General features: G+C 35.9%; 1 protein-coding gene across 4 annotated transcripts in view; it reads right to left on the reverse strand.

Moving 5' to 3' along the window:
• CEP112 (centrosomal protein 112) overlaps window positions 1-21,488 on the reverse strand; it is a 310,297-nt gene that overhangs the window by 180,391 nt on the left and 108,418 nt on the right. For all 4 annotated transcript variants that reach the window (XM_079798269.1, XM_079798270.1, XM_079798271.1 and 1 more), the window contains 2 exons: window positions 13,456-13,591; window positions 1,059-1,166 (listed from right to left, as the gene is read on the reverse strand). In XM_079798269.1, coding sequence (XP_079654395.1) covers window positions 1,059-1,166; window positions 13,456-13,591 — 244 coding nt within the window. The remainder of the gene's footprint in view (window positions 1-1,058; window positions 1,167-13,455; window positions 13,592-21,488) is intronic.

Below are 21,488 nucleotides of genomic sequence, written 5' to 3' on the forward strand. Positions count from 1 at the left end.
TTAAAAGCTATCAAGATTACAGCATAAAATTTCCAAAAGCCTCCCAATATTTAAACCAATAAAGGGGGGATAGTAGAAGAATATCATGTAAGGAAAAATATCCTGTAAATAAATTACATCTAGAAAATTTTTACTTTAGAAAATTAACTTTCATTTGTAATGCTAACAGCAAGTCACCCAGGTAAAACATACATGGTGTCAAAACAAGCCAAAGGAAAATCATTTGGGCAAAAAAATGAAAAAGGATCGCAAGTCAAATTTATAGAAAATATTCCTTTATTAACTTTTGGTCGAGAATATGTTTGTATATTTTCAGAAAACAACTCCGAGACATGTGGATTCCTGCAACAGAGAGGAACTGACAGGAGTGCTCCAGCCATGAAGTCAGAAGAGAAACAGTCCAGACATGGAAGACGCTGACCATGCCTTGCCATACTAGCAGTCAGCAGATATGCGTCACTGCAGATTGCCCAGGACCAAACCAGAGAGGGTCGGACCTGCAATACCACCATTTGTCCACCATCCAGAACTGAAATATCATTGCTGTTATGAACACATTAACAACTGTTGGACATAGAAACCGGGACTCAAAAGAACTGTTGGCCCAGAAAGAAACTCACTATAGACTGATTCATTTGCCTCTCAGCATAACTATTATTGCTTGTCTCATTTTCGGTTCCTATAAGTGTATTCCTAGTATCACATGAGCTCACTCATCTAGGGGAAAAGATGAACAACATAGACTGAAGAACAAGAACAGCATTGATCAGACTGTCAGACCTCAGAGGGAAGGTAGGGGAGGGTGGGGACAAGGGAGATAGATCAACCAAAGGACTTGTGTGCTTGCATATGAGCCTAACCAGTGATCACAGACAACAGGGGGAGGGGGGCTTGCGTGTGGGGGGGTTTGGGAAGGGAACGGGGGGAGGGGGTTGATGACAAATATGTGATACCTTAATCAATAAAGTAATTATAAAAAAAAATGAAAAAAAGAGGTATTTAAAAGAGTTTATACATGCATTAAGAATTAAATGGCATCACCAAAATGAAGGACCTACCTGCTGCTCATATCTTTGCTTGACATCCTCCATCTGCCATAAAAACTCCTTTGATTGTTTCTCACGAAGAGACTTGGATCTAGTTAGATCTGCTTCCACTTTTTCCATCTACAAAATTTGAAAAACTTATATTACATGTTTTTATTTGTCCATTCACTAAAATGACAATTTTTAAATACCTCACCAATCATAATGATGCATTTAAAGATGATAAAAGTAATAAAAGATATACCTGTTATTTTGTTATATCTTAATTGTTTAAGAAAATAAAAATTAATATGTAATTGACTAAGTTCTATGATTGTTGGTCCATAGATAATCAGTATTGTGATAAAAAATGAATTTACTAAGAAACTGTTTAAGGAAGCACAGTCAAGCCCACTTCATTTTCATTGGTTTCTAACTCAAGATATGGGTTACAAGGCTCTCCTTCAGTGCTTTTCACATTAAATCTCTTTAATTTGGCCTCGGCAATCTACCCTCCCTACACTCCAATAACCTTGGCGTTTCCCAAACAAGCCACGGCAATCTTGGATCTCCCACTATCAGGAGAGTCCCTTCATGCTTTTCCTCTTCCAAACAGTCCATCTTCAAGGTTGACTCATGTCTCTTCTCCTCTCTGAGATTTCTTTAATCCTTCCAACTGACAGGAATGTGTCCTTCTCTCTGGGTTCCAGGACTTAACATCTGTATTTCTCTAGGACACTGTGTTTTTCTTTGTACTATGGAAGTGCTTCAAAGGTTTGAGCTTCGTTTACTATCTTTATCCTGTGCTCCCTAGTAAAAGGAACTAGGATATAATTCTTTCTTTTGAATCTTAATTATTAACTAATTGCCTTGTTATGCAGAATAAATATGTATTCAATTCTTAAGGATGAATGAAAGGGCAGGCAAAAGCAAGAGGGAAAGAAAAACGAGAAGATAAATCAAGGTGGGGCCCTAACCGGTTTGGCTCAGTGGATAGAGCGTCGGCCTGCGGACTCAAGGGTCCCAGGTTCGATTCCGGTCAAGGGCATGTACCTTGGTTGCAGGCACATCCCCAGTAGAGGGTGTGCAGGAGGCAACTGATCGATGTTTCTCTCTCATCGATGTTTCTAACTTTCTATCCCTCTCCTTTCCTCTCTGTAAAAAAAAAAAAAAAAAAAAAAATCAATAAAATATAAAAAAAAAAATCAAGGTGGGAAGACATGGTTTATTTAGTACTTTTAAGAGAGATCTTGACCAGTATATGAAATTGATTTTTGGTTCTTATTTTTCTTCAGCACAGATTAAATAGTAAAATAATAAATATTTGAATATTTCAAATATTAAATACTTAAAATATAAATGAAGAGTTTTCTATCCTCAAAGTTTGTAAAATAGAATATCTTCTATAAAAAAAACCAGAATTATTTTCTATAATCAAAATAGCAAATAACTGAAAGCACATGAAAAGACCTTTTATACCTAAACATTAAGAAAAATTCAAAATAAATAATAACTAATATTCTAAGGTAATGAAATATGTTATTTTAGATTATACTAACCGAGAATGCAAGAGCCCACTCCATTCTTATTCCACAATTTAACAAAATAACAAAAAAACAATTCTTGTAAAATACTTAAAACTTGTATAGAAACACAGAGTTCTCAGTTGCCATAGATACAAGAGATTCTGCTTTATCATACATCATTCCTATTCCATTCAACTTCCAAGTGTTTAAAACAAATAACAACACACACACTCCTTTTATTGTGTAACTCTAGCTTCCAAAAACCTCAGAGTAAAACGTGGTGGTCAAATTAGGAGCAGCAAAGGGCTTGGATGCATTTCTGTGACTGGCTGGTGTTTAAAGCAGTAACAAAGAGGTAAAGAGGGTGCTGAAGCTTCCTTATATGGTGCCTCAGGCATTACTTTAGCTACAGGTAAAAGAAAACCCAGTGATAACAGCTTAAACAACATAGGCCCTTTATGTTTTCCTCATGTAACAAAAAGTTCAAAAATAGGCTGCTATATTGGCAGTTCAAAGATGTCAGGGTTGAGGTCTCTGCCATCCAACCTTCCCATAATGATTGTGAAATGGCTTCTGCAGCTCTGAACATCTGGGAAGGAAAGGGCAGAGGGGGAAGGGGACGGGATAAGGGCCAAGGGTCCATATTAGCTGAGTCAAATACCCTTTTAAGGGACTTTGCTGCAGGATCCTGTCAGTAGCAAATTAATGATGCTGTTTGCATCTGATTTCACTGGAACGACATTAATAAAAGGCAAGCTCCATCTACAAGGTCAGAGACTGCAGTTTTAAAGCTGTGTCTAATGTTGCCCTAAAAGTACAAATGAATATTGGGCCAACATTTGGCAGTCTCTGTCGAATATGGTCATAATAAGTTATTGCTCTTTCTCTAGTACAGTACCCGTGTTATTATATTCTGAGTAACTTGACATATACAATTCATATTATACAAGTATACAATTGTATACAAACACACAATTCAAAATACATTTTCATACATATTTAGATAAAGTATAAGAAATTGCTCTTCAAATATTTTCAGATATATGTAGAGATAGGTAGGTAGGTAGGTGGGTAGGTAGATAGGCTAGCAGACAGATCATTATTTCTGTGCTTTAAAGACTGAAAACTAATATGCTTAAACAGGGGAAATCAATGAACACAATAATTGATTATAGCTAGAGTTCTTTTGTGAGAGATCATTAATTTATATAAGACTGCCAATATGTCTAAGCCTGTCCTTTTGTCATTGATTTGTAGCAGTTTTAACTATTTTGGATGTGAACTTCTTGTTCAATATCTGGATTGCAAATATCCTCTCCCACTCTGAGGCTGCCTTTTCATTTTCTACTGGTCTCTTGTTTTTAATGAAGTTACATTTAACAATATTATTTTTATGTGTTTTTGTTTTCTATTTTGAAAATCCTTGCCCAGTAGTTCCAATTATCAAAAATGCTCCTTCATTTTCTTCTGCAAGTTTTATTGTTTTACTTATGTCTGTATATCTACAATCCTAGAATTCATTCTGTGAATGGAGTGAGATAAGGGGGCAAGATCCCTATATTTCCACGTGGCCATCCAATCGACAGTGTTTATTAAATGATCATTCTTTCCCTGATGCACTGAAATACTTTTTTTGACAGGTAACGGATTGATCATAGATGTGAGTCTATTTTTTTTTCTTCCATAACAGTGGTCACCCTCATGCCTAAACCACACTGTATTGATTACTATCGCTTACTATTAGTCTCGGGATCTGGTGTGTAAGCTCTCCAGTTGTGTTCTTCTCCCAGACTGCCACAGCTGTGCTTAGCCCTCTACATTTTCATACACATTTTAGAATCAGCTTGTCAGTTTCCCGCCCTCCCTCCCCAGAAGCACTGCTAATGTTTTGATTTTTAGAACTGTGTGGATTCTGCAGATTAATTTAGGGAGTGACGTTTGTATAACATTGACTCTTCAGATCCACACACACATGATACATCCCTCAATTTATTTAGGTCCTTTTGGTTTCTCTCAATATTTTCTAGTTTCTAAAACAGAGGCCGTGCTCCTCTTTTGTTAGATTTATTCTTAGATAAGTGAAGCTTCCTGATACTAGGATGCCTTTTTCAAAGTTTGTTTTCTATTTGTTGGTTACCTGTATATAGAAATAAAAATGAATTATATATCTGATCTAATAGGTAGTTATAGAAATAAAAATGAATTGTATATCTGATCTAATAGGTAGTGACCTTGTTAAATTAATTACCAATATTTTAGCAAGTAAACATTTATAACTCACATGGATACCTCCTCTGTTATCTCTTAATGACCTACTTATTCCACTAGCTATACCACTTATTATAACCATACACTTTTATGCATTGGTCTACCAACAAGCCACAAACATGTCTTAATCTCTAAATTCCCAGAATCTACAACAATGGCTGAGTTGTTGTATAGCAAGCATTCATAAATTTTTGATACGTGAAAGGAAGAATAAATCAAGTATGTTGAATCCTTGGCCAGTAAGTCATTAAAACAATTGAGGTATTAAAAAATAATAATGTTACTATTTTCACAATTGATAACCATTAAAATCAGCAAAATACAGAAAGAATGACATGTTTTTCTGGTCCAGTGTTCTCAGAAATGTTTTTGGCTTATTTCTCTTCACCAAAAGAGATTAGTCATTGATGAATATTATTAGAAAACAAGTTTCACTTACTACTCTATTAAGCATTTAAGGGTAAAAGTTAAGATTTCTTTTAATAAATTGTGTTGGGGGGGTTGTTTGTTTAATTTTGTTTTTCAAAGCCAAATACTTGTAGATATTCTTTGGATGCTGTCATTTGGAATCGATTAATTATCACAATATTGAAACATTTCAATATAATTCTGAATTTTACCTCTGCTACCTAATCTTATGTAAAGACAAAATTCCAAATGTTAAAAGGGTAGAGAGATTTCTTCATTGCCATAAAAAAAAATAACTGAGAGAAAATGCTTGCATTTACTAGTACACTTACTGGCACAGAAATATCCAGATGGCATTCTTCTCTCCTGGTAAATTGAGAATTTTTTTTTCATTAATTCAATAGCAATAACTGGATGATGAACTAAACACATAATATCTAAGAATGTAAGAAACTACTAACCAGTTCAATTATACTAGAGCCAGAAGAATCGTCACTAGTCAACAGCAGTGTTTAGAATTTTGTTTTCATGGCAAACCAGTGGTTTTCCAAGTGTAAAGCTAATATAATGTAGCTAACGATTACAAAGAGAAAGGAATAAAATTGAAAGCCAGATATTTAGCAGCAAATGCCATTTAATGAGGGTGTATTTTCAAGAAGAGAAAAATTAACCACAAAAGTGCGTTGGTTAGAGGAAGCCCCAGGAGAAACCAGTTAGCTGACATTCATGCAGTCAGTTCACAGGATGATAAGTTTCACTTTGGAATTGCTGCCAGTACTTCAAAAATATAGCTGTCTTTTTCAGCCATTTATTTGTTTCACAGAGAATACGTAAATATAGAACACCATTCCTTTAAAAATATGACTACATACACATATACAGAAATAATTCTACCAGAGTATTAAATTTTCATAATTAAAAGATGTATATTTTACACAACTAATTGCTGACAGCTAACACAGAGGATTTCAGCATTGGAGTAAAAATTAGGTTATTTAAGCAATTTTAAATGAGGTTTAAAAAAGTTCTTCAAAGTGAAAGAAACAGTGTGAAGTTTTTTGTGTTTTTTTTTTTTTTTAAGTTTAAATCTGTTCCATTTTCTCTCATGGGCCTCATTTTTGAAACAGCAATTCACTTTCAAAAACAAACTCAAAGCTTTTATTTTTTAATTCAAATCCCATTGTCTGCTGTCTGCAGCAGTTTCCAAATGGAAAAGATGCCCTAAGCTCTGCTGGCTTCTACACAAAAGATTTTGGTAAGAAGAGAAAACAGCAGTTCAAAACAACAACAGAAAAGAAAGACTGTTAATATAGATTGTGGAAAATCTGAAAGCATTATGATTCTCTACTAGTAAATAATGAGTCTGCTGATTTTCTTTTAGAATCAACTGGTAATCTGGAATAGAGGATTAAAATTTACCATGTTTCGACGTAGTTTATTCAATGTTCATTAAAATTTTCTCTGTAGAAATTATTTGATTTGTGAATGAGCCTAACTGTAAGAATCCTATATAATAAAAGGCTAATATGCAAATCATCCAAATAACAGAACGACTGGTTGCTATGACGCGCACTGACCACCAGGGGCAGACACTCAATGCAGGAGCTGACCCCTGGTGGTCAGTGCACTCCCACGGGGAGCGCCGCTCAGTCAGAAGCTGGGCTCACGGCTGGTGAGTGCAGCAGTGGTGGCGGGAGCCTCTCCCACCTTCATGGCAGCGCTAAGGACGTCCGACTGTCAGACATCCCCCGAGGGCTCCCTGACTGCAAGAGGGTTCAAGCCAGGCTGAGGGACACCCCCCCCCCAGTGCACGAATTTCGTGCACCGGGCCTCTAGTTCCATTTTAAGTGGGGTCTTTATTATTATACTCACAACAAAGGTGCTTTCTCTATTTCAGAAACTCAACTGCACTTGGCAAAACGATTTACTATTGAAACCACTGAAGAACATTTCTTCAACAGAAGAAATAATTTCCTGCTTATCGGTTGCCATCACTATTATCTTGAAGGAGTCTGAATCCTGCCTCATTGGATAGACCAGGCCTGGTGAGGGCTGCTCACAGTGACCAGACACAGGTGCAGGTTTAGTGAGGGAGAAAAGGGACCCCAGAGGCATGAACCAAGTAGGGCTTTGCATCAGATCATTTAACCAGCCCATAGAGCAACAATACCTAGTATCCTAGATGCCTAAACATACACGAACTCTTAAGGTCAAGAAGTGGGAGAGTCGAATGGGTCTGGCAGGATTGGTGAAGGAAGACAGAAGACAGACCTCAAGTCAGGCACACAGCAGAAGAGTCACAGATATGAAGTGGACCAATTAGAGGTTCCAGAATCAATTCCACAAATACTATCTTTCATCCCTGGCTTTCCTTATTTCATGGCAGTCTCGTTCTGTGGCTGGGTAGGGTCCTTAATTTAATGGTTCCTGAGATGACATTATCTCTAGGGCTTTCAGTTTTGCCACACAACTCCCAGACTTCTTTATCTTAACATTTTTTGGTATCAGTTTGTACATTTTCTCCATCTTTTTGGACAGTTTTCCAATTTTTCTTCTTAATAAATAACACCAGAATAAACATCCTTTAACACAGTTTGTAGTCCTGAAAGATAACGTCCTAGAAGTAGAAGAGGCAGATGATAAACACGATGTTGAACCAGCCCTTCAGAAGGGTTATATAACCTACACTTCTGTCAGAAATACACATCACTGCCTATTTCCTTCGGCCTTCATGGATTCCTTCTTATGTATTAGTTGGAAAATAGCTTGTTTCTACTTTAAATTATTTTTTTAAAAATTTGCTAGTGAAAACAAACATTTCTTATTGTCTATTTCTGCAGAAAAGTGCATTGGGATTTTGACAGGGATTGCACAGAATTTATGCATAAACTTTTGGAGAACTGCCATCTTGACAATACTGAGTTTTCCAATCCATGAGCATAGAATAGCTCACATTTATTTAGATCTCTTAAAATTTCTCTTAGCAATATTTTATCATTTTCAATGCAAAGTCTTCAAATTGTTTCATTAGTTTATTTATAAATATTTGATTCCCTTTGATGCTACTATGAATTAAATTGTTTTCTTAATTTCATTTTTAGATATTTCATTGCCAGTATATAGAAGTATGACTGAATTCTGTATATTGATCTTGTAGCCTGCAAACATATTTAAATTATTAATTAGTTCTAGTATTCCTTTTATGGATTTTGACCATACAGGATCATGTCATCTGAAGACATCTGCACATCTTCCTTTCCAATCTGCATCTTCCCCCTCCCCCGTTTAGTGCACTGTCTAAATTCTCCAATACAATATTGAAGGGGGGTGACAAAAGCAAACATCTTTTCCTTGTACTTAGGAGAAAAAGTATTAAGTCTTTCAACATTAAAGTATATTACCCATAGGGCTTTCACAGATGTCCTTATTAGCTAATGCTGAGTAAGTTCACTTCTAGCCCTAATTTGTCAAGATTTTAAAAATTCATGAATGATGTTGAATTTTTTCAAATGCTTTTTCTATCTCTGGTGAGAAAAACGTGTGGTTTTGTTCTTCGATCTATTAATAAGCAATAGAATATTAATTGATTTTCAAACATTAAAACAATCTTGGATTCCTGAGATAAACTGCACTTTATGGTGGTGTATAATGATTTTTATCTGTTTCTGGATTCAGTTTACTAAAATATCATTAAGGGTTTTTGTGTCTACATACATGACAGATACTACCAGGTGGTTGTCTTGGAGTATCTTTGGCTGATATTAGAGTAATAGTTGCCTTAAAGAATGAATTGGGAAGTGTTCTTTCCCCCTCAATTTTCTGAAAAAGTTTTAATAAAACTAATTTTTATTCCTTAATATTTGATGGAATTTAACCAGTGAAGCCATCTGGCCCTAGGCTTTTCTTTGTGAGAAGATTTTAATTGCTAATTAAATATCTTTATGTACTATAGGATAATTCATATTTTCTCTCTCTTCTTGAGACAGTTGCAATAATTTGTAGCTTTCTAGAAATCTGTCCATTTCACCTAAATTGTATAATTTGTTGGCATAAAGTTTTAAAAATATCACCTTATAACATCCTCTCCTCTTTCATTCCTAATGTTGGTAATTTGTCACTTTTATTTCCCCATAAGTCAAGCTAATGATACAGAAAGTCAATTTTGTGTATCTTTTCGAAGAAACAACCTTGGCTTCAGTGACTTTCTATTTTCTATTTCTTAACATAATTTCATTTCTTCTGCTTTCTTGGTCAGAAGCTTGCTTTTCTTTTTCTGGTTTCTTAAAATGAAGTTTAGATTACCGATTTGAGAAGCTTCTTTTTGGATATAGATGTTTAAAGCTATGAATATTTCTCTAAGTACTGCTTTAGCTACATTCCATGAATTTTTGATATGCCATATAGTCTCAGTCAAAAGTAGGTTTACAATTGTTTGTATGAACAATAATTCAATAATATAAGAATAAACTCTGTTTTGCATATTTATAACTGTAAACCTACTTTTGCCCCACCCTGTATTATTTTAATTCAGTTCAAAGTATTTTCTAATTTTCCTTATAATATCTTCTTTGATCCATGAGTTTTTCATAAGTATGTTATTTAATTTCCAAATATATAAGGCTTTCCCAGATTTATTTATTTATTTATTTATTTGTTTTTTTTTTTGGTTTTTATTTTTTTTAAATTTTTTATTGAGGTATTATATGTGTACATATCTTACCATTACCCCCCCACCCCACACCCACACTTGCCCTCACCCCCCAGAGTTTTGCGTCCATTGTTTATGCTTATATGCATGCATACAAGTCCTTCGTTTGATTTCTTATCTCCGCCCCCCCAGATTTATTTATTATCATTGGGGTTAAAGAACACATTTTGTATGATTTTAATCCTTTTAAAATGTATTTAAAATTATTTTGTGGCCAAACGTATGATGTGTCCTGAAGACTGCTCATGAGTGCCTGCAGTCATTAGGTGGAGTCCTTTAAATCACCACCCCAGTCTCAGATGCATTCCTGAGGGGCATAGTAGAAACAGACCTCAAACAGCAGAGCAAAGGCTTTGGAACATAACTGAAACTGGGCCCTCCCCGCCCCATCCCCAACCCCCCCCCCCCCCGACAGAAGAATTGGATTTAAGTCCGCTAATCAATGTCTTTTTCACTAGAAAAATTTAACCTATTAATATTTATTATTATAATTAAATACTCTGTTTTATTTTGGACATTTTGTTCTGTTTCTGTTTCTGTTCCTTTGGCAGTTACCGCCTCTCAAATTTTGCTTTTATCTTCTCAATCTTTTTATGAGAATGTAACATCTTGTTAATTTTATTTATGTCTATGTTTATATATTTCAAAATTATTTTAACCTACATTTCCTTAATTTTAAGAATCTTTGAGTCTCAACTCTTTCATGACAAAGTGTTTCAGCATATTATTCTCATCTTACCCTCTCACTATTCACCTACTTCTTGATCTTTATTAATGTAGTCTTGGGATTTAAATTTAAGTCATTATTAAATTTGTATTTAATAACATTTATATTTAATAACAGTAAATATTAGCATTCAATCTTATAACTAGATTTTTAACAGTTAAATTTGTTTCTGGTTTGTTGAATTCCATTGTTCTCAACTTTTCTCCCCATGTGTGCAATGTCTTTTGCTTCTTCTCTGGATTGGTTGATGTGCTCATATAATTTTTTCCAAAAAAAAGAAATAAGTGGTATACATTATGTGAGCACGTACTAAAAAATGTTTACCTGTTGATTCTGCAAGTGAAAAACTCCCTGGTTATATGTAAAATTAGGTCATACCTTTCTCCAATACTCTGAAGCATTACTCCATTATTTTTCTAAAATTTTTGCCAGTTTTATCCTCCTTAGAAATTTGCTGGAATTTCATTTTATTCTTACCTCTATCTGAGGTTCAATTCTTTTTCCAAACTTATCCAGGTTTCACTGCATTAATTTTACTTGATCTGTGGCCTCTTTCCTATAAATTATGTCTTCTTATAAAGGTACTATGTTTCTAAATTATACAGTAGCTCATTTTCAGAAGTACTAGTATGCTTTTCTTGTGTGACTGCTGGATACAAATGTTGTTGTTTTTCTTGTCCTGCAGAATGTTTTCACAAGTCCTACTGTTGTTTGCTTGTTTTTTCTCATTACTTCCTCATGAATTCTATGACCCCTTAATATTGCATCATCAGCCCCGAGAGATGCATTTACTAAGCCAAAGGTGCCCGTCATAGTCTCAGTTTTCCTCAGAAAGTGGTTCTGCCAGCCTTAGCAGTTTCAAACACCTCATTCTTAGCCTTCTTTAATGTATACTTAAGACTTACTGAAGGTCGCCTCCTTCAATATTTCTGTAATACTCTAGGTGTCAAGCCTATCAGAGCGTTTCCTATGCAGCTCCACTGCATATTGGGACCAGATAAACTTTCTAGGGCCTGGGCTCTGATCACAGTGGGGAGCTGGGAAGAGAGGCACATCTCGTGGCCAGAACTGAAAGTCACCCTTCAGTACAAATTCTCAGCAGGAATCTCACTTTTGTCCCAGGCAGTGAGTGAAGAAACAAAGAGAATGGGATCTCAGACACTACTCTCAGGACCCAAATTCACACGACTCGATATGAAGGGAAATGTGAATCAAGACAATAACAACAAGAAAACCCACTTCCAAGCTAGTAAACCCCACAGAGCTCAGTCATAACCTTCCACAGGAAGTTTCTACGACCCAGTCAGTGTGTGCATGGGGCTCCTGAGGAAGACAACTCCAGCTAAAAATTAAATCACAAGTACTGCAACATTCTTTATGATCAACAAAACTTGGCCCGGCCAGTGTGGGTCAGTGGTTGAGCTTCGACCCAGGAATCAGAAGGTCACAGTTCAATTCCCAGTCAGGGCACATGCCCAGGTTGCAGGCTCAATCCCCAGTGCAGGGTGTGCAGGAGGTAGCTGATCAATGATTCTCTCTCATCATTGATGTTTTTATCTTTCTCTCCCTCTCTCTCTTCTCTCTGAAGTTAGTAAAAACATACATTTTAAAAAAAAGAAAACTTGAAATTAACTAAACACCCTTGACTCAAGGAGATGATAAATAAAGTATGGTATATTCATATGATAAAATACATTTAGTATTAAAGGGACTGTACTAAATCAGCATAGATAGGGCACAACTGTATAAAATTAAATATAAAAGAGTAAACAAAACTAATATATAAAATCTGTAGTATTTATCTAAGTTTTTAAAAATAGAAGTATAAGAATGCATACAACATACATCAATATGATTTATGCCCATAAAAATTAGGCTGAACTATTACACATTAAATTAGTTATAGTGGTTTTTCTCGGAGATGGAGAGAGTAATGTGATTAGACATGAACAACAAAGCAAACTGAAACGTCATCTGAAATGATTTAGTTTAAATAAACAGTGTCAACAATTGTTGATTCTTCATGATTGTGTACCTTGGTGTTTGTTCCCTTTATTCTTTTTCAATTTTTTATTTTCTCTTAAAACTAAAAAACATGCCACTAACTTGTACAAGAATTGAAGACAGCCTCTGTCTACCTGAACTGCCAGTTGAAAATAATCTGCCGTAACTGATCAATAAAACACTATTCATGGAACATGAACAAACACACATGGTCAACTTGAATCCCTGTTCTACAAAACCCGATTTCACCTGTAGACTGATCCAGCTCCCAAACTGAGATACATTCTTACCATTACCACATGTGTAGATGCAACTTTAAAATGGTTATTCTGGCATGAAGTTAAGGTTGAATCGAGGAATCCTGAAGGAGGAAAAAGGACCCATCGCCTTGTCTGCACAGCTCTAGGTGCTCTCCACTGTCTCCCTCCACTCACCCCCAACAGGGAGCTGCTGATCACAGCGCCCCCAGTGGTCCGGGAGGAGCCAGGCACAGCCCCTTTCCCTACCGGTGCCCTGTTGGGAGCAGGTCAAGCCGCTGACTGACCCTTTTCCAAAGGGCTCTGGTTCTTGGCCATTAGGGGCCATCTCTTCCTTTGAGGCTCTTGTGGAAGTGGGTGTCCTCTGCCTCGGCTGACGTCCCTTTATCATTCTGGGTTCCTGACCCAATTGCACAGCTAATTTTGGTAAAGGTTTTTTAAAAAATAATATGCTTCTGTCATTTTAAGATCAGAATGTGCCTTGCTACTGATAGAGTGACTTTCAAAAAGGACAGTACGATGGCCTCCTCACCTGGTCTTTCATTTCAGCATAGACTTTCTCCGAGTTCAGTTCCACCTGCCGCTTAAACTCCTCCAGGGCAGCGTCCGCCTGCTGGGCCTGCAACCTCTGAACCTCAGTCACACGAGCCAGCTGCTCCTCTTTCTCCCTGGAAAAGTTCAGAGAAGCTTCAGAGTCAAAATATGAAAGAGCCAGGCTTGAAAGAACACTATTTAACCTTCTCTAAAACAAAATTCAGATTTCAATTTTTTCATCCAAATTCTATAAAACTTCTCTTTGAAAAGTTGACAATAACATCACTTGTCTCAGGGAAAAAAAGGGTATAGACACATAATATGTGTTCTGATCAAAGCACAACTACTTTCAAAGATTTCCCTAAAAACAAAACTGATTGAAACCATGCATTTCCACGTCAGACTGGGCCCTCCGATGACCACTAGGAACTTGAATTTGGTCTGGTGCATTTTTACCTTTCTTATATTAGTCCACACAAGAAGCAGAAAGCCTTGAGCTTTATGCAGGGTATCCCTGAGATACATGGATTCTTTTGTTTGAATACTCAAATATTTCAATATTAAAAGAGCATAGGAGAAAAGCATAAAGTGGTATAAATCATTTTGGATACCTCAGCCTAGGCCTAGGTTGGCAAATGTGATGGGCAGTTGTTACAAATGTTGGATGGACATTTGCTCTGGTGTTATTGACCCAAACAACTGAGAGTGGCTGCTTAGAACATTCTGTCGGAAGGATTCTGAGACCAGGCACAGAGGAAAAGGCTGCTGTGGTTGATGCATAAATAACAGCCCCACTGCAGGAGGCTGGGTTGCAATAGCTGCTTCTCTGCCATACTACAGAGACTAGTCCCATTACTCTTACATTTTGGGGGTTCTCCTGAAAGCACCTGGGAAGACCATTTCACGATTGGGATTACAATTTTTCAAAGGTCTACTTTTGCTTGCTCAGTCTGTCTATAAATGGAAAAGAAAGTATATTGGACAATATTTTATAAAAATGCATGACTTACAGCTGAAATATCAGCTTTGTTCTATGAATACTGAAAGTCAGTTATATTACACCTTTTTGTCCAATAATTCACAAGAGCTATTTAAACACTTTCAATTTCATAGGACCAATATTTTCTCTATGTCATCTTATTCTTAGCTACTAAGTTTAGTTCATTTACTTTATAACTAACTTATGGCCACATAAGTCAAAGTCATAAGCTGTAATTATAATCAGGTAACTATTATAGACCATATTAAAAAATACGTATTTTAAAAATATTGTTGAAATAAAACTTTGTACAATAAAGCATGTTGCTTTTAATTAATAACTTCTATCCTGATTTACAAATAGAAAATATTATTTTATATTAAATAGCAAGTAGAAGGAAATGCGTGAAATCTCCCAACTAATTTTAGCCCCACTACACAGGCTGGAGCTAATTTAGTAGTAAAGCTAAAAAGCAAAGAAGGCCTCATTCAATGTAAATCAATGCTCTTGTCCAGTGAAACCATGGCAAACACAGAGCTCTGCTATTATTTAGGAATTTCTGTCTTAATATAAATAAAATAGCTGTCTTAATTTAAACAGATTATATTCATTTTAATTTTAATGAGGGATCCATTTTCATCTCTATCAAAGTCACGAAATGGAAGGAAAGACTTTTCAGCATTTGAAAAAGAAAATCTGCTCCTTACTAACATAAGCACAGTATTCCTTTTTATGATTCCAAATAGTGTCCTGTAAGAAGCAAAAAAAAAAAAAAAAAGTGACTTTGAAGATTAGTTTTTCAGTGGAACTTGTGGGGCCAAGTATAAATGCATCACTCAAATGCCTTAATGCTGGGCCTCCATGAAGATAAAAAGGTGGGAAGAAGATTTGCTTTTTAGTTCTGATTTATTTATAAAATCCAGTAAATTTTTCTCATCTGGATATATAAAGCACAAAGAAAAAAGAAGCTGAATTCTTATATAACCACAAGCCAGCTCAGATTAAAGGATGCTCTGAAGCACATGATTATTCCAAAAAGGCAGTAAAATGCAGGAGACTAATGGAGTACCATTTAGTATTTCTTGAGCTTTACAAGCTAACATTTATATGTGCAGGCCAACCTTAATTTGAAAATCCTCCCTTTGCACATTTGTGTACCAGCACTTTTGATAATGATGGCAGGGATCCAGCATGCATTTATAAGGCTTCACATTACAGTATACTGCATTTGCTGCCAGCTTGGCATCTCTACTGGAAACTCCAAGAAAAACAAAACAAAATAAAAAACTTCAAACAAGTTTGAAAAGCAGCTAGAAGAGTCTCCATTCCCTTTCCAGCTGAGCTGGTAAACAAGACTTCCAAGCAGCTATATCATCTATGTTCATGGCTTCTATTGGGCCTTAAACTGGTTAGAGTGAGTTAGTAAAAAACACTAAGATAGAACTATCACTTAAAAAGCACTAAAAATAATACCTTTCATTAAGCATGATAAATGTCCTCTTCTTCACATGGTTGCTAAGACTAGTGATCTCTGCTAAATTTCTGTTTAAAAATGGTAACCACTATGGATATCTAAATATTTGAAATATTAAGAGTCAAAAAGGATGCCCAGCCAGCATGGCTCAGTGGTTGAGCGGCAACCTATGAACCAGGAGATTACGGTTCGATTCCCAGTCAGGTCACATGCCCAGGTTGCAAGTTTGATCCCCAGTGTGGGGTGGGCAGGAGGCAGCCAATCAATGATTCTCTCTCATCACTGATGTTTCTATCTCTCTCTCCCTCTCTCTTCCTCTCTGAAATCAATAAAAATATATTGCTTAAAAGGAGTCAGGCCCTAATCGGTTTGGCTCAGTGGATAGAGCGTCGGCCTGCAGACGGAAAGGTCCCAGGTTCAATTCCGATCAAGAGCATGTACCCTGGTTGCAGGCACATCCCCAGTAGGAGGTGTGCAGAAGGCAGCTGATCAATGTTTCTCTCTCATCGATGTTTCTAACTCTCTATCCCTCTCCCTTCCTCTCTGTAAAAAAATCAATAAAATATCTTTTTTTAGAAAGAATCTGGAGATTCTTTCTAAAAAATAAAAAAATCAGAAAGGAATACCTGGTAAAATAGAAATTAGTATGGGTCTTAATATTGGAAAAATGACAATGCTCCTCAAATTGAATGCAAGGGACCCACACTGGGTGAAACAATCTTAAAAAAGAAGAACTTATTACAAAGCTAGAGTAATAAAAATGTGCTACAGGCCTAAGGATAGACCTATAAACCAATGGAATAGGATTCAGATTCCAGGAGTGAACCCTATCATCGATCATCAGTAGCTTTTCAGCAAGGGTGCCAAGACAGCCCACTGGGGAAAGAATAGTCCTTACAGCAATTAGTGCTAAGACAATGGATATCCATGTGCAAAAGAATAAAGTTGTATTCCTTCTTACACAATATACAAAAATTAACTCCAGATGGGCCGCAGACCTGTAAGAGCTAAAAATATAAAACTCTTAGAAAAAAACATAGAAGTAAATATTTGTTATCTTGAGCTACACTGTCTTTTTAGATATAGCACCAAAAGCAGAAACAAGAAAATAAAATATAAAGAGACTTCAGTAAATTAAAAAATTCTTGTCCTGCTAAGGATATTACCAACAAGTGAAAAGAAAACCCATAGAATGTGAGAAAATATTTGTAAATCATATTTCTGAAAAGAGACTTGTATCAAGAATAAAGTACTTTTTACAAACCAATAATAAAAATATAACTATTTAAAAATAGGTGAAGAATCTGAATAGACATTTCTCCACATAATATATACAATCAGCCAATAAGCACATGAAAGGACACTCAATAAAATACAAATTAAAACCACAATGAGATACCATTATACAACTTAGCATGGCTATAATCAAAAGACAGATAATAACAAATATTGTTTGTTTTGCTTTCATCAGGGTAATAAAAACCCAAACAAGAGTGAGATATCATCTCAAACCTATTAGAATGGCTGTCATCAAAAAGACAAGATAACAAGTGTTGGTGAAGATGTGAAGAAAAGGGAACCCTTGTGCACCATCAGTGAGAATGTAAATTGATACAGCCACTATGTAAAACAGTATGAAGGTCCCTCAAAGAATTAAAAATAGAACTACGGTATGTTCCAGTAATTCTTCTTCGGGATATATATCTGAAGATAATGAAATCACTATCTTGAAAAGATATCTGCACCACCCCCATGTTCACTGCAGCATTATTTACAATAGCCAAAACATTAAAACAACTTAAGTGTTTGTCAACAAATGAGTGGATTAAGAAACGCGCGCGCACACACACACACACACACACACACACACACACACACACTGGAATATTATTCAGCAATAAAAAAGGAATACTACCAGTTGCAACAACATGGATAGACCTTATTTTACTTATCCTAAGTAAAATAACTCTGACAGCGAAAGACAAATACTGTATGATCTCACTTATTTATGGAATCTAAAAAACCCAAATTCAAACAGAAAACAGATTGGTGGTTGCGAGGAGGTCCATAAATCCTTTGAAGTCAACTGGATTTGAATCATGATTCAGAAGATCCTGGCATCACTCTCCCTCCTAGTCACTCAGCATGTTCTAGTTGCCGAGACAGGGTCCTGGCAGCAATGCCTGAGATTCACTTGGGCAGATACTGCAGAAAACTGAGAATTTTGAAGAAATGTTTCTTATTCTGGGAAACTACAATCTGATCGAGGAGAAAGAAAAATGCAAGGGAAAAAATCAAAGAGTAATGTGATATTATATATTTTGTGACAAATTCTAAGTTCTATAGGAATCAATAAATGAAAAGAGGCCATGAGAGTCCATACAAGAAAACCAGACTCAGAAGACCAGAAGATTTGTCTATAAAGTATAAATAAAGCAACATGGTTAAAGTTTTAAACAGTTTAAAGTTTTCCATAATAATTTTGTGCTAAACTAACTTAGCCTAAAATATGGGTTTATAAATAAATTAGAAGAACTCTACCTCAGCAAATGGAAAAGCAACTGACATTTTTATAAAATAAGAAAACCTTGAGAAAATTATCCTTAAAGATAAAACAGCTACCGTGTATAGTGAAGAAACATTCCTTTAAAATCTTTAAACTTCAAAACAAACCCCAAATCTAATGTTGTTTCCTTTCAGGTTTCCTACATTTAAGAAAGTACCGATCAAAAGTTCCACATATAAATTATACAGCATACACACAAAGCTACATACATACCCCCCAAAACATCTTATTTTCCATCTTATTTAGCATATCAATAAATAATAAGGAAATATATGTTCATCCCATAAAATGACAAAGCCTAAATATTTTGAAATGGGCACAGGACCACTTCTTGTTACTAGGGAGAAAAGGCAGTGTGAAGTCATTCAGGCGGAATGATAAGTAAACAACCAAAGCCAGATCAAAGGAATAAAGAAAAAAAGCTGAAACGTGAAGCTGAAATATTTATTTCCTTCAAAAGACCATCCATGCCTTGTCCCTGGGCAGTTCAATATTTCAAAGTAGCCAGAAAATATTCTCACTTACACTCATTGCTATGTACAGTAGATCAAATTACAAGTAGGATAATTTTATTTACCAATATTTATCAATGAGAGAAGTTTTTTGCTTATCATAAATGATTTCTAAGTTATGTTAAATATATTTTAAAGTCACAATAGATATTTCCCAGCACTTTTAGTGACTGACAGCTGCTACACACTGTAACATTTATAAGTGTAACCATAATGTTTAAATGTCTATGCAAATAAAGTAGAGTGAACATTTACTGAGTGCTTACTATGCTCATCACAATTTAAGCGGTTCATATATTATTTCACTTCATTTTTAAAACTATAAAAAGTTATTTACTTTTTTCACCAATGAAAAGAATGAAGCTTAGAAGAATTAAGTGATTTGCCCAAGTTTACACAGTAAATGGCTGAGGAAAAATTAAACCAGTCCATCTGACTTCAAAATCCAAATCTTCACTACATCATGCTATTTCTTTACATTTGTACATTTATGTGTAAAGTTTAATAGATCACTGTCTGATGTTAATTAATTGAACTTACAACTGGGTTCTTACCATAACATATTCTTACACAACATTAATATTTGCATACCAAACCACTTTTAAAACATTTGAAAGTTTAAATGTTCATCAAGCAATTACTTAATGTCTTTTGTATGCCAGGAACTGTGCTTGGGTCTAGAAATACCAAAATGATCAAGGTGTTGTCCCTGCTTCCAATATGGGAAAGAAGACAGATTCTGTACTATTTTCAGTGTGATACAGCTACACAATGATATGAACACAATACATGAGCAAACCAGGGCCAGAAGGAACTCTGTGCCTAGAGTAAAACAGAAAAGCTTCATGAAGGGCATACCCTTTTGTAAGATCATCACTAAGAATGTTTAAGTGGTCAAATATATAATACACACATTCATGTTCCATACGTATGTTCACTATATATATCTGTATATATATAATATGTATTTGTAAAATATATATTTGATATTTATAAAATATATTTTATTTGCTTCCTTACCATGACAATTTCCATGAAAAAAGCAAATCTCCATCAAGAGGATGATCAATATGGTCAGAGCAAGAAATTTCTAAAGATGGGTTTAAAGTTTTCTTCAAGATATAATAAAACATACAATATTTTTACTGATTATAAAAGGCATCACTCCATTGATAAGTGTATAAAAGTGCAGTTCCTAGATTTATGTTAGTTTTAACACCCAATCTTTATTTATAAAGATACTAGAGGATCGGTGCATGAAATTCATGCATGGGTAAGGGTCCCTAGGCTGGCCAGCGATCAGGGCTGATCAGGTTCCCTGCCTCCCACCCTCCCCGCCTCCTCCTTCCCTCGCTCCCTCAGTGCCCTGCCACCACAGCCGCTGGTCGCCTGCCATGTTCTGTGCCACCCCCTGGTGGTCAGCGCATGTCATAGTGAGCAATTGAACTCCCAGTCTACTGGTCAAACTCCCAAGGGGACTATTTGGATATTAGCCTTTTATTATATAGGATATCATCCATGTTATATGATCATTTCTTCCCACTTCATAAAGTGGGAAGGCTCCAGTTTTCCAAAGGCTCCAGTGATTATCTTCCAGGTGCTTAATAATAAGTTTAGTCATCTGCTAACTGCTACTTCCTGGTTCATCATTTACCATTAATGCGTGAAGTACACATTACGTGCCAGGCACCTTGCTAGATGTTGAGAAAACATCACTAAATTAATCACACACAGCTCCAGTGTTAAGGGAGCTTTAAGTCCAACAGGGGAGAAAGGTATCGAATTAATACTAATAAGGACAATGAATATTCAATTCAATGAACAAAGAAGAATATAGGGTATTTGTATAATGGGGGGAACCTTACCTAGGAGTTAGGATGTAAGACAGTGATGTTAAAGTTAACTGAAGGATGAGGAGGAATGGGTGAAAGAAACTATAGGATAAAGGCATTCCAGCATTAACAGTAACAAATGGAGAAACTGTGATAGGGAAAGTTGTAGTTAATAAAGGAAGAGAACAGGAACCAATTAACTACAGAGAAAGGAGAGAAAAGGGTTTGTGATGAGGCTGAGTTTCTCATATTGAAACTCTAAGAGAATAGAATTTTTATAATTTTATAGAAAAACTACGATGTGGAGAAACCAAGATGGCGGCATAGGTAAACACCTAAACTGCTGCCTCGCACAACAATTTAAAAACTACAACTAAAAGACAAAACATCTATCACCCAGAACCACGGGAAAGCTGGCTGAGTGGAAGTTCTACAACTAGAAGGAAAGAGAAAAGAGCATTGAGACGTGCACAAGCGCTGAAAAGCTGAGGTACGGAGGCGCACGAATCAGACTGACGGCGGGTGACTGGGTGCACTGCTTTTTTAAACCCGAAGGGCAACAAGCTCCCGATTACTCTGAACTCCAGTTTCTGGGTAGACCCAAACTCCTATGGGTAGAAGCTGGACTGTCTGCCATCAGGCCGGGAAGTGAGGGTGACTTTCTTGCA

This window comes from Cnephaeus nilssonii (assembly GCF_951640355.1).
Source record: "Cnephaeus nilssonii genome assembly, chromosome: 19".
Taxonomy (NCBI): domain Eukaryota; kingdom Metazoa; phylum Chordata; class Mammalia; order Chiroptera; family Vespertilionidae; genus Cnephaeus; species Cnephaeus nilssonii.